Source organism: Ahaetulla prasina, chromosome 1 (genome assembly GCF_028640845.1).
Source record: "Ahaetulla prasina isolate Xishuangbanna chromosome 1, ASM2864084v1, whole genome shotgun sequence".
Lineage (NCBI taxonomy): Eukaryota > Metazoa > Chordata > Lepidosauria > Squamata > Colubridae > Ahaetulla > Ahaetulla prasina.
This window is the reverse complement of record NC_080539.1, coordinates 98,923,986-98,937,284: the sequence shown is the minus strand read 5'-3', so window position 1 is coordinate 98,937,284 and position 13,299 is coordinate 98,923,986. Positions and strand designations below refer to the sequence as shown.

Sequence of the window (13,299 nt, the reverse complement as noted above, 5' to 3'; positions counted from 1 at the left end):
ACAAGACCGCGGGCGTCTCTTAGCAACCAAGCAGACGCTGAGGCATCACCGGGAGAGGATCTCGGACGATCGTCGAGCCATGTCGAAATTCGGCAAAAAGAAGGAGGGGGTGAAATCCAACAATGTTCTCCAGTCAAATCTGCCCACGAAAGAGTAAGACCTGCCCTTTTCGCTGGAGGAGCTTTCTCCCCTTCTTCAGTCCTCTCCGCCCCGCTTTCCGCGGGCGAGACGAGGCAGTGTGTCAATCCTAGAGAGCGGGAATCTCGACCCACCCACCCCAGTTCTTGGGGAGACCTCCGGTTGCTCCTCCCTTTCAAATAAAGCGGGTTGTCAGTTACCCTCGATCGTGCTGAATGATAAGAACGACAAGGATGTCTGAAGTTTATATTATATTAACCTTGGCTTAAATTTAGATCAAGGGTCCCCAACCATGGCCACTTTAAGACTTGTGGACTTCAACTCCCAGCTTTGCTGGCTGAGGAATTCTGGGAGTTGAAGTCCACAAGTCTTAAAGTGGCCAAGGTTGGAGACCCCTGGTTTAGATTGTTTTAAATTATCAAAGTGCCCGGACTCTACATCGATTGGGATAGTATAAACAAACCATGTTATGTTGCCTTGGTCTTCTTAGAGAAAAGATAGAATAAATGACACACACTGCAGCTTCTTTAAAGATCCTTACTTTGGGGTGGTTGTGTGCAGCATGGACACTGGGGTAGATTCTGCTACTGCTGCTCCCCCTTTTTATTATTTACTTATGAAGCCAGAACAGAAACAATAAAACATTACTAAATGTTTATTTCACCCTTTTTTGTATATAAATGTTGTACCTTGATGAAGGTATCTTTTCTTTAATGTACACAAAGACAAATTCCTTGTGTGTTGAATCACACTTGGCCAATAAAAAATTCTATTCTATTCTATTCTATAACTCAAAGCTGCAAGCCATACCTAATACATCTGCTTCCTACTTTTCCCACAACAACAACAACCACCCTGTAACATAGGTAGGGCTGAGAGAACACTCACCTTAGCCACTGTACGAAACTGGCTCCTAGTGATGGCAGAAGCCATTTCTGCCCATTTTCTGCAGTATCTATTCTGCAGCATCTGTGAGATAGAAATGGGAAAACAGGCAGTATTTGTAGAGACCCCCTAAAATGAGAGATCCTTGATGCTCTCTGAGCTGGCTTTCATTTCTTGCAGACGTTTCATTACCCGAACTAGGTAAAATCATCAGTACTAGTGATGATGTTACCTAGTCTGGGTAATGAAACATCTGCAAGAAAACAAGCAAGCTTAAAGAGCACCAATGCCTCCTCATTTCAGCCTTGAGCTACAAATATTCTCTTTACTGGTATGCAGTAAAGTATTGATCTGAGGAAAGATAAAGCTTAGTTCAATATCTGGCCTCAGCAGACTAAAGTGGGTTGTTTTCACTCCAAATAAAACTGGCTCTTGATCTAACATCTTCAGAGTTCATTTGTTATGAATTGAATAATTAACTCAAAATATAGAACAGGCTGTCCCCTGAGATGAGGGCCCATGGTACCCCTCTTTTACTTCCAGAAGGCTGTGAAACCCTGCCTTTCTTGCTGCACTGGACAGGGATGAAGGATGGGCCCAATATAGGTGTGGATTTTGCTGAGAGTTTGCTATATGATGCTCAGCTAGTAAACAATTCTTTTAATTCTAATTTTTGTTTTGCTTGGAAAGGTGTTACTATATTTTTCTGTGTATGGATGAATGTTAGCCACCCAGTTTTTCGACATTAGAGAGGTGCCCATACAAGTTGTCTAAATAAATAAATAAGAGCTAACATATAAGAAAGTATTGTTGTGGAAACATGAATTAGCATGAAATAAAAGAGAAGTAAATAAACTAATTGCCCATGAAATTAAGAGAAAGGTGGTTTTAATGGTATTAATGGATCAGAATGAAAGAAGTTTGCTTAGGAGGTGGTGCGCAACTTGTTTAAAATGGGTGTGAAGATTGCATCTGCATCTGGCAGTTAGAACAGTGCTGTCATTCTTTCCTAATCTAAGTGAAAGATAGCAAAATTGAATATAAAACCACAGGGGGTTAGCTTGCTAAACCAACTTAGGAAGCTGTTTGGCAGAATTCTGATCAAAAAAGGAGATGATAAAGATCATACTTTTTCCCTGCTGACATTCTGCTGTGTGTGCCTTCTATAGCCACTATCACTTTCAAATCATCCTTTTCCTTTCAATCTTTTATCTACTTTGTTCTTCTCTGGATATTGCCATGACCTTTAAAGTGTCCAAAATCTTTTAAAAGGATAAACATGCTTGAAAAATTAAGGAAAGGTGTGAGCTCATCTTTTCACTTAAAACACAAAAAAATATTTATCTTCATGACAATGTTAGTTAAAATACAAGAAAAAAAATAGATTTCTGAGCAGCCCCATGCCATGCTGCCTCAGCATCAAAGCCTGCTCTAAGAGAGAGGAAGAAGCCTCATCCAGAAATAAAAAGAAACATATTTAGCCCTCCTTAACACCACAGATTTTATTCAATAATAAATTGCACTGTTACCACAGTCATCTTTGTCCATTCATAATCAAAACATTATAGGAGATTCAACTATTGGATAGTATGATAATATTCCTTTCCCACTATCCAGACAAATTTGACATCAAAATAATGGATTATCTTGCAAGATCAGAATGACTTACAGTTTTTAAACCATTAACCTACTTTTCACAGCAATTATATAATGCAAGTATGATAGACTTTCTGCATTCATTCTTAGGTTAACTTTGGGGGTGGAAATAAGTGTTTAGAAAATCAGAAAAAATAACAATTTTTAGAGGTAGGTTCTAAGTATTACTATCTGTATTTGTGTCAGAAGCTAAGCTAACCAAAGGGGGCTTCTTGATTGAAAGGATTTGCCAATGACAACACTGTTGCCCAGGTCCAGGGGATGCCTGATTACCAAAAATAATGCAACCTTCAGGGAGGCTCCTTTCATGTCCCCCACTATTACTGTAAACTTTTTTTTTGTCTTTGGTAGATAATCACAGCTATTATACATATATTTTGAATTTCTGATTTTTTAATGACAGCAATCATTTGCCAGTTGTAGGTTTTTTAAAAAATGAATTTGGAGTTCATTTAAACAGAGTATGTATCAATCATGTTTGTGATCTTTCTTTCATTATCTAAAAATGCCAGAAAGCAGAAAAAGCCGAATATTAGAGATGTGTTGCTTTAGATTCCAGAATGGCTGGAGATTAGCTAGTTTTAAAATAAAAACTAAATAAAAATTAAAAAAAAAAACTCTGCTGGGGCAACCGCAGGAAAAGCTGAATAAACTGATTGAACTCAGAATTCTTTGGCTGATGGGGTCTTCAGCATATCTCCCCTGCCCGATCAGGTGGGCCTGGGCGATGTGATAGAGCTAAGATGATTCCATGGATAACCTACCCCCCTACCACATATGGCTTTTAAAAGTCATAACTAAAACCTTGAAGTGGACTTGGAAGCAAACTGGCACCCAATGCAGCTTGAGCAGCAGCAGTATTACAGTTCCCATTCTTTGGGAACCCAAAATTGCCTCCATGGCCTTATTCTGTACCAGATGAAGCATCCGGATACTTTTCAAGGTAGCCCCATGTAGAGCACATTGCAGTAGTCCAAACAGGAAATGATCAGGGCATGACAAACTGAACAGAGAGCTTCTCTATTCCTAACTGGTGCACAATATGATGCTGAGCAAAGGTCCTCCTAGCAACAACTGCTTCCTGCTTTTTGAGCAGGAGCCATGATCCAGGAGGACTTCCAGATTATTTGTCTGGGGTATACAACCCCATCTAAGACCAAAGATGATAAACGTCCAGATGCAGAGGGGCCCATCCACAGCCACCCCATCATACCAGGCTTCAGTTGAAGCCTATTCTTGCCCATCCAGGCTCCACAGCCTCCAGGGACCACGAAAGAATGTCCACAACATCACTTACTCACCTGGGATGAAGATATATAACTGGATATCATCAGCATACTGGTGATACCTCATGCCATGGTGACTATGATCTTACCTGGCAGTTTCACGTAGATGTTAAAAAAAGAGCAGAGAAAACACCATGCCCTGCAGCATCCTATAAAATAGGAATCATGAACTGACCTCTTGCTCCCTATTGACACCAATTGGGTCCAGCCTCAGAGGAAGGAGGTAAACCAGCACAGAACTGTGCCACCCACCCCCAACTCCTTAAGTCAGCCCCAAAAGATACCACCTTCAAAGGTATCAAAAACTACCAAGAAGAACAAGGATGGAAGCAATAGATCCTTTTCTTGTGTTTAATTATGGCTATAGCCTTTGATAGTTGGTATGTGAATTAAACTCCTGCTTGGCATTTCACATTTAAAATCAAATATATATCTATATATCTGAATCTGGGTTTCAGCAGGTTCTGACCAGTTCTGGAGAACTGGTAGCGGAAATTTTGAGTAGTTCATAGAACCAGTAAATACCACCTCTGACTGGCCCCGCCCCCATCTATTATCTGCCTCCCGAGTTCCAGCTGATCAGGACAAAATGAGGATTTTACAGTATCCTTCCCCTGCCACGCCCACCAAGCCATGCCACGCTCACCAAGCCACACCCACAGAACCGGTAGTAAAATTTTTTGAAACCCACCACTGATCTACACACACACATTACTTTTTAACATCGAGGGTGAGTATAAGCATTGCATAAAGCTTCAGTTTAGAAAATATCACAAGTGATCATTTTGGCACGCAGTGTCATTCATATACCCATCTTACATTGGGAAGTCCATTTAAAAACATAAATTGTGTTTTTCCTAATTTAAAAATAGCATGGCTTTTAGTACAAAATTAGATTTATTTGTCATATGGTTTGTTTTAGCATGACCTTCTTAAAAATCAAAACTGATGTTCAGATTGGGATTGCAATCTGGATGGAGATGGGCTATTAAATCTTTTACACTTACTATTGCACTTGGAGGAAAGCTTCATTGGCAGTAAACAGCCGTTTGCCTCCCTTTAATATTAAGTGCTGAGGGCCTTGATTCTCACTGGGCCCATTTCAAATGCAAAATTCAAAAACCTTGACCCTTTTATATCATAGACAAGTTCAGATTATTCATTTTTAAAATTCATGCTAAGCTAATTCAAAAAATACAAAATAGGTATGTAATATATATTTTGATGCCTGGATTTGATCAAATGGAAACACTGTTGTTTTGTCCAATATGTGTTTACTTATGACAAAATAGTCATGTTTGTCTTGAACAAAATAGTCATGTTTTCCTACAAAATTAAAATGCAATAAAGCTTTATATATACATTTTGTTACGTTGCATGTCACGTGTTGACATTTTTTTCATTCTCTCATTTGATATATTATAAGTGATTCCTCTTCATTTAAAAGTCCCCATTTCTATCTCTTTTAGCAAAGCCTATTACTAAAAGGACAAAGAATTGAAAAGGTTTCGCTACCATTATTTTTGCTATCCAAATAATATATATTATCAACATCAATCAAATTGAAGTAATAAAAACTATGCTGTCGTTGTGTCCATTTGAAATTTGTGCCTAGAAAATCGAGAGAGAATTAACTGATATAGAAAATTTCTGTCCCCAGCAATCGAAAACTAAAAGGGTTATCAGTGCATGTAACATAGATGTCTGTATGGGTAAGACTATCAACCATGCTATCAAGCAAAACCAAGCATTTAACAGTGAGTGCCGTACCATGTGCACTAAACCAACAGGTGGCAAGAAAGTAGGGGCAGTCAACACAGGTTATGTAGATAGTAAACACAAGATCAATCCAAATGGACTCAAATGTCTATACACCAATGCACAGAGTATGAGGAATAAACAGGGTGAATTAGAAATCCAAGTAAATGAGGGTAGATATGATATTGTTGCCATTACGGAAACTTGGTGGGATGAAACTGACAAATGGAACATACAGCTAGAGGGATATACATTATTTAAAAGAAATAGACCAAATAAAAGAGGAGGTGGAGTTGCACTATATATAAGAAATAACTACATCTCTACAGAAATAGAGCACAACAATGATGAAAATAATCTTGAATGTATTTGGGTCAATATAAAAGGGGTGAAAAACGATATTGCCATAGGTCTATACTATAGGCCACCCAACCAAACAGAGGAAGTAGATGAACTTTTTGCTAGTCAGCTAACTAAGGTATGTAGGAAGCACATCACAGTAGTAATGGGGGATTTTAACTACCCTGACATCAACTGGGAAACAAACTCTGCACCAAGTGGAAGATCCAACAGGTTCCTAACAAACCTAGCAGACAACTTTGTTTCCCAAAAAATAGAGAAGGCGACAAGGATCAGCCATATTGGACTTAATTCTCACTAACAGAGATGAAATGATAGAAGGTGTTGAAGCTACAGGAACCTTGGGGCAAGTGACCACGCAATATTGGAATTCAACATTAAGCAAATACAAGTAGTAGAACAAAGTCAAACTAGAGTCTTGGACTTTAAGAGAGCTAATTTCAATAAACTTAGAGAGAGCTTGAGAAGGATTCAATGGATGAGAATCCTCAGGGGGAAAACAACTCAAGAAGCTTGGGAAATTTTGAAAAGTGAGATTATAAAAGCACAGTCTAACACAATACCAATGAAGAAGAAAAATAGTAGATCTCAAAAGAAACCAGCATGGATGCATAAAGAACTATCTGACAAATTGAAAGACAAAAAGGACAAATATAAACAGTGGAAAGAGGGCAAATAACTAAGGCAGAATATCAGCAAATAGCCCGAGCCTGTAAAGATGAAGTGAGGAAAGCTAAGGCTCACAATGAACAAAGGCTAGCGACAAAAGTAAAAATAACAAAAAGCTTCTTCCAACATGTTAAAAACAAGAAAAAGTCAAGGAAACAATTGGCCCATTGCTGGGAGAAAGTGGCAAGAAGATGACAAGCAACAGGAGAAAGCAGATCTACTTAACTCATATTTTGCATCTGTCTTTACACAAAAGGAAAAACAATCCAACCTATCAAAAACAGCACTACAAAAACAGATTAGAAACACAAGTTAAAATAGGGAAGAAAATGGTAAGTGAACACCTGTCTACCCTAGACGAGTTCAAATCACCAGGACCGGATGGATTACACCCCAAGGTTCTGAAGGAACTGGCAGACGTGATCTCAGAACCACTGAACTAAATCTTTCAAAGATCCTGGAGCACAGGGAGCTGCCAGAGGACTGGAAAAGAGCTGATGTAGTTCCCATCTTCAAAAAGGAAAAAACAGATCCAGGAAACTACAGACCTATCAGTCTGACCTCAATACCGGGAAGATTCTGGAAAAGATAATCAAGCAACGAATCACCGAACACCTAGAAGCAAACAAAGTAATAACCAAAAGCCAACATGGGTTTGTCAAAACAGATCATGCCAGACTAATCTTATCGCATTCTTTGACAAAATGACAAAATTAGTAGACCAGAGGAATGCTGTCGATATAATTTACTTGGACTTCAGTAAAGCATTTGATAAAGTAGACCATAACCTACTACTAGATAAAGTAGAAAATGTGGGTTAGACAGCACCACCACCAGATGGATTCGTAATTGGCTGACCAACCGCACTCAACGTGTAGTCCTCAACGGAACTACATCCACATGGAGGAAGTATGCAGTGGAGTACCCCAAGGCTCTGTTTTAGGCCCAGTACTCTTCAACATCTTCATCAATGACTTGGACGAGGGATAGATGGGGAACTCATCAAATTTGCAGATGACACCAAGCTGGCAGGAATAGCCAACACTCCAGAAGATAGGCTCAAGTTACAGAAAGATCTTGACAGACTTGAACATTGGGCTATCTAACAAAATGAAATTCAACAGTGAAAAAGTAAGGTTCTACATTTAGGCCAAAAACAAAATGCACCAGTACCGTATATGTGGTACCTTGCTCAATAGTAGTACCTGTGAGAGGGATCTTGGAGTCCTAGTGGATAACCATTTAGATATGAGCCAGCAGTGTGCAGCAGCTGTTAAAAAGCCAACACAGTTCTGGGCTGCATAAACAGAGGATAGAATCAAGATCACGTGAAGTGTTAGTGCCACTTTATAATGCCTTGGTAAGGCCACACTTGGAATATTGCATCCAGTTTTGGTCGCCACGATGTAAAAAAGATGTTGAGACTCTAGAAAGAGTGCAGAGAAGAGCAACAAAGATGATATGGACTGGAGGATAAAACATATGAAGAACGGTTGCAGGAACTGGGTATGTCTAGTTTAACAAAAAGAAGGACTAGGGGAGACATGATAGCTGTGTTCCAATATCTTAGGGGCTGCCACAAAGAAGAGGGAGTCAGGCTGTTCACCAAAGCACCTGAGGGTAGAACAAGAAGCAATGGGTGGAAACTGGTCAAAGAAAGAAGCAACTTAGAACTAAGGAGAAATTTCCTGACAGTTAGAACAATTAATAAGTGGAACGACTTGCCTTCAGAAGTTGTGAATGCTCCAACACTGGAAATTTTTAAGAAAATGTTGGATAACCATCTGACTGAGATGGTATAGGGTTTCCTGCCTGGGCAGGGGGTTGGACTAGAAGGCCTCCAAGGTCCCTTCCAACTCTGATGTTATGTTATGTTATGAGTTAGAATAATAGGCTGGGAGTGCCAATTATATATTTCATAAGGATAAGCAATGTCATTTGGAGAGAGAAAAATATCAGAACTGTTTGATACATTAGCTTTTTTTAAAATCTTAATAAATGTGTGTGCATATAGGATGTTACAAAATCTACTCATTATTTTGACAAAGAGTAAGCTAATTTATGACTCCAAAAATATTGTACTTTAATCTGAGAATGCAATGATGCAGACTTAATTTTTATACAACCGTAGGCTACTCTGCTGCTTTCATAAAATTGAAACTCAGAATTATTTTTTGCTTCACATTTGCAGTGAACAACTTCTTGTTAGTGCAACTCAGTTTGATTTTCTACGCCAATGTCTCTGTAAATACTGCTTCCTTTACAGTCAGCCTTTACTGATTAATTGGGGAGGGGGCTTTCTCATGGATAAATTAAATGATACCAGAATTCTCAGCCTAATAACAAAACACAATACAGGTAGTCTTCAACTTACAACCACAATGCAGCCCCAAATTTATGTTGCTAAGTGAAACATTTGTTAAGTGAGTTTTGCCCCATTTTATGACCTCTCTTGCCACAGTTGTTAAATGACACATTGCAGTTGTTAAGTAAGTAATTGTTGTTGTTGTTAAGAGAATCTGGCTTCCCCATTGCTTTTGCTTGCCCAAAGGTTGCAAAAGTTGATCACATTACCCTGGGTCACTGGAACGGTCGTAAGCGTGAGTCAGTTGCCAAGCTTCTGAATATTGATCATGTGACTATGATCAACAGAGATCATAGCATCATATGGAGATGCTGCAACGGTTGTAAAGTCACAAGCCTCTGTTTTCAATGCCATTGTAACTTTGACCAGTCACTAAATAAGCAGTTGTAAGTCGAGGGCTACCTGTATAACTGCATGATTTTAGGAAGCACTTTTCTTTTGTCCATCATCCAATATGGCAGATTGCTGAAGTGAATTATAAATTAGCAATATTCTCATTTTTCTGGTTAGTTATATTTGTACTTAGCAACTATTTAGACTTAGGAGCATCTTAAAAATTGAAAACAAATGTGAAAATATTTGTCACATATAAATAAAATACTTTAGCAAAATATAGTAAACTTTTCATATTATATTTCAGCACATGGCTTCTTTCGGGATCACCTTCTACTGTAAATCCTCAAGGTACTTCACCTGAGTCAAAGAAAGGAAGATTTCCTATCTGGCCAGAATGGAGTGAAGCAGACATCAATGTAGAAAAGTGGGATGCTGGAAAAGGTGGAAAGGAAAAAGATAAATCTGGAAGAAGCCCTATTCTGGTACGTTTCCTATAAATTTATCTTTTTTTCCTAATTCCTTTATATATAGAAATTTATTCTTATTGCATTTTTCTTACCTGTTGAACTTTGAAATTTAATTGGGCGCTAATCTAGAAAGTTTGCATCTCATACGTGATACATGAGAAGAATTGTTGGGGGGGATTGTTTATTTGTTTATGTTTATTTTGATATTTTAATCACTGTGTTCAGTGCTGAAATCAAAGTGCTTAAATCAGGGGTCTCCAATCTTGACAACTTTAAGCCTGGCGGACTTCAACTCCCAGAATTCCCCAGCCAGCAAAGATTCTGGGAGTTGAAGTCCACCAGGCTTAAAGTTGCCAAGGTTGGAGACTCCTTGCTTAAATCACCAATGATCTGTTTGCTGGCTAGTTGAACTAGCTGGTGTCTGAGTTATAAAAATACTCAGTTTCATGATAACTCATGGGGGGAGAGCATATCATTGGGGAACGATGTTTCTGCCTTTTATTTTCAGTTTGATGATTGCAAGAGATGGGGAGAGAAGACTTGTGGTAACTCTACGTTTTCCACATGTTGGCTGGCAACAATGACTTGACTTGACCGATGTGATGTGGACCTTTGCCTGTGCATATGTGTATTTTATGACCATTATGTCATTGTTCATATATTTGGATTGCAGCACTAGTTTCAGTGTGTCATCGTTTGACAAGCAGACCTGAATCTGCTCCTAAGATTTGAGGAGAGAATTTGGAATTTGATCAGGGGCAATTTTTTGTTCTATAAGTGAATAAGCAGTGAGTGAAGAACAGCAGAATGCTCCTTTGGACTCTCTGTTGCTTTTTTTAGCATTATGGTTGAGTTTCTCCCTGTGAAGCTTGCTAGACTGGTAGAGTTGCAACCTTGAAATATCTCTGTCAATGGCTTCCTTGCCCTTTGCAATAGAGTTGTCAAGTGATAATGGTGAGAAACACTCTTCAGCAAGATTTAGATATGAGGAAAACCAAACAGCTTACCAGCATTACAAAAGACTAAGTGTAGACTCTCTACAATAAATTTAAGATTTAAAATTTCTGATGTCGACTTCTCATTATTTAGAATATCTCTGGACTATAATTAAAAAATGTTGTTTGTGCTTTGTATTAAAATAATTTTAGGAAATTATCGTTCAGTCTCCAACCTTCGCTTTGTGGCGAAGGTTGTAGAGAGTGTGGTGGCATGTCAATTACCCCGATACCTGTAGGAAACTGTCTATCTGGACCTGTTCCAGTCCGGCTTTCGGCCCGGTTATAGCACGGAGACGGCTTTGGTTGCGTTGGTTGATGATTTCTGGAGGGCCAGGGATAGGGGTTTTTCCTCTGCCCTGGTCCTATTAGACCTCTCAGCGGCTTTTGATACCATCGACCATGATATCCTGCTGCACCGGTTGGAGGGATTGAGAGTGGGAGGCACCATCTATCGGTGGTTCTCCTCCTATCTCTCCGATCGGTCGCAGACGGTGTTGACGGGGGGGCAGAGGTCGTCCCCGAGGCACCTCACTTGTGGGGTGCCTCAGGGGTCGATTCTCTTGCCCCTCCTGTTCAACATCTATATGAAGCCACTGGGTGAGATCATCAGTGGCTTTGGGGTGAGGTACCATCTGTACGCTGATGATACTCAGCTGTACTTTTCCACCCCGGGCCACCCCAATGAAGCTATCGAAGTGCTGTCCCGGTGCCTAGAAGCCGTACGGGTCTGGATGGGGAGAAACAGGCTCAAACTCAATCCCTCCAAGACGGAGTGGCTGTGGATGCCGGCACCCCGGTACAGTCGGTTGCAGCCGCAGCTGACTGTTGGGGGCGAGTTATTGGCCCCAATGGAAAGGGTGCGCAACTTGGGCGTCCTCCTGGATGGACGGCTGTCTTTTGAAGATCATTTGACGGCCGTCTCCAGGAGAGCTTTTTACCAGGTTCGCCTGGTTCGCCAGTTGCGCCCCTTCCTAGACCGAGGTGCCCTATGCACAGTCACTCATGCGCTCGTCACATCTCGCTTGGATTACTGCAATGCTCTCTACATGGGGCTCCCCTTGAAGAGCATCCGGAGGCTTCAGTTGGTTCAGAATGCAGCTGTGCGGGTAATAGAGGGAGCCCCTCGTGGCTCCCATGTGACACCTCTCCTGCGCAGACTGCACTGGCTACCTGTGGCCTTCCGGGTGCGCTTCAAGGTTTTGGTTACCATCTTTAAAGCGCTCCATGGCATAGGGCCGGGTTATCTACGGGACCGCCTGCTGCCACCGACTGCCTCCCACCGACCCGTACGCTCCCACAAAGAGGGACTCCTTAGGGTGCCGTCCGCCAGGCAGTGCCGACTGGCGACACCCAGGGGAAGGGCTTTCTCTGTGGGGGCTCCCACCCTCTTGAACGAGCTCCCCCCAGGACTGCGCCAACTTCCTGACCTTCGAACCTTCTGCCGCGAGCTTAAAACAACATCTATTTATTTGTGCGGGGCTGGCCTAGGGTTTAGTTTTTAAAAATTAGTTTTAAATGGGGTTTTGTACTATTTTAATCGATATTTTTAAATTTGGCCTAATGTAATAAGTTTTTTAAAATGTTGTTTTAACTTGTATTTATTCTTATGTTTTTTATGTTTTTATAAGGCTGTAAACCGCCCTGAGTCCTTCGGGAGATAGGGCGGTATAAAAATTTGAATAATAAATAAATAAAATAAATAAATATAATAAAATCAGTAAGCATTAAAATCCAGGTTCCAAAAATTTACTTAATGTCATAGAAATTTTACCAATTCTGCAATAAAGAGTCAGCTATTAGGATTTGCTTTAAATATAATAATACTTAGATTAACTCAGATTAACCATTAATTCATTAAATTAATAGTCAGACTAAACTGAACAGGTAACATCAAAGTTCCACTAAATTCAATTAGTGTGGTCTAGATATAACTAAATAAGAATTCAACTAATTTTTCTTTCAATTAATGTCGCACGCAGCATGTCTTTGAAGATCCAGAAGGAAAACTCGAACTTCCCTCTTCACTGAAAGTGAGTTTTTGGAAAAGGCCTCAAGAAATTTTAACCAATAAGGTAAGATGCACCTAATTTCTGTTATCTATTTAAAATTTTGATTTTCTTTTTTTAAAAAGCTTATATTTTAACTTGGATAATGCACAATAATATGCAAAAAAGAATTGGAGTATCCTTTATTGCAAAACCAATGATTATTAGAAATGTGAAATGTATTTCTTATAATTTAAAAGCTCGTATTGAGCTCCAGAATTGTGAAAATCAGATTTCAAGAATTTTGAATTTTTATTCATCCAGTAGTTTTTATAGTTGTTCCATGGTCATCTTTGTTCAGAGATTTTGAAGGGTTTTCAAGTTTTTCTCAAATAT

The 13,299-nt window shown here is 39.7% G+C and overlaps 1 protein-coding gene across 1 annotated transcript in view; it reads left to right on the top strand.

Annotated features, from left to right (window-relative positions):
- Positions 1-13,299, top strand: part of ADGB (androglobin) — a 91,872-nt gene continuing 78,573 nt past the window's right edge. The window contains exons 1-3 of the mRNA XM_058170072.1: positions 1-153; positions 9,758-9,935; positions 12,898-12,990. Coding sequence (XP_058026055.1) covers positions 80-153; positions 9,758-9,935; positions 12,898-12,990 — 345 coding nt within the window. The 5' untranslated portion in view covers positions 1-79. The remainder of the gene's footprint in view (positions 154-9,757; positions 9,936-12,897; positions 12,991-13,299) is intronic.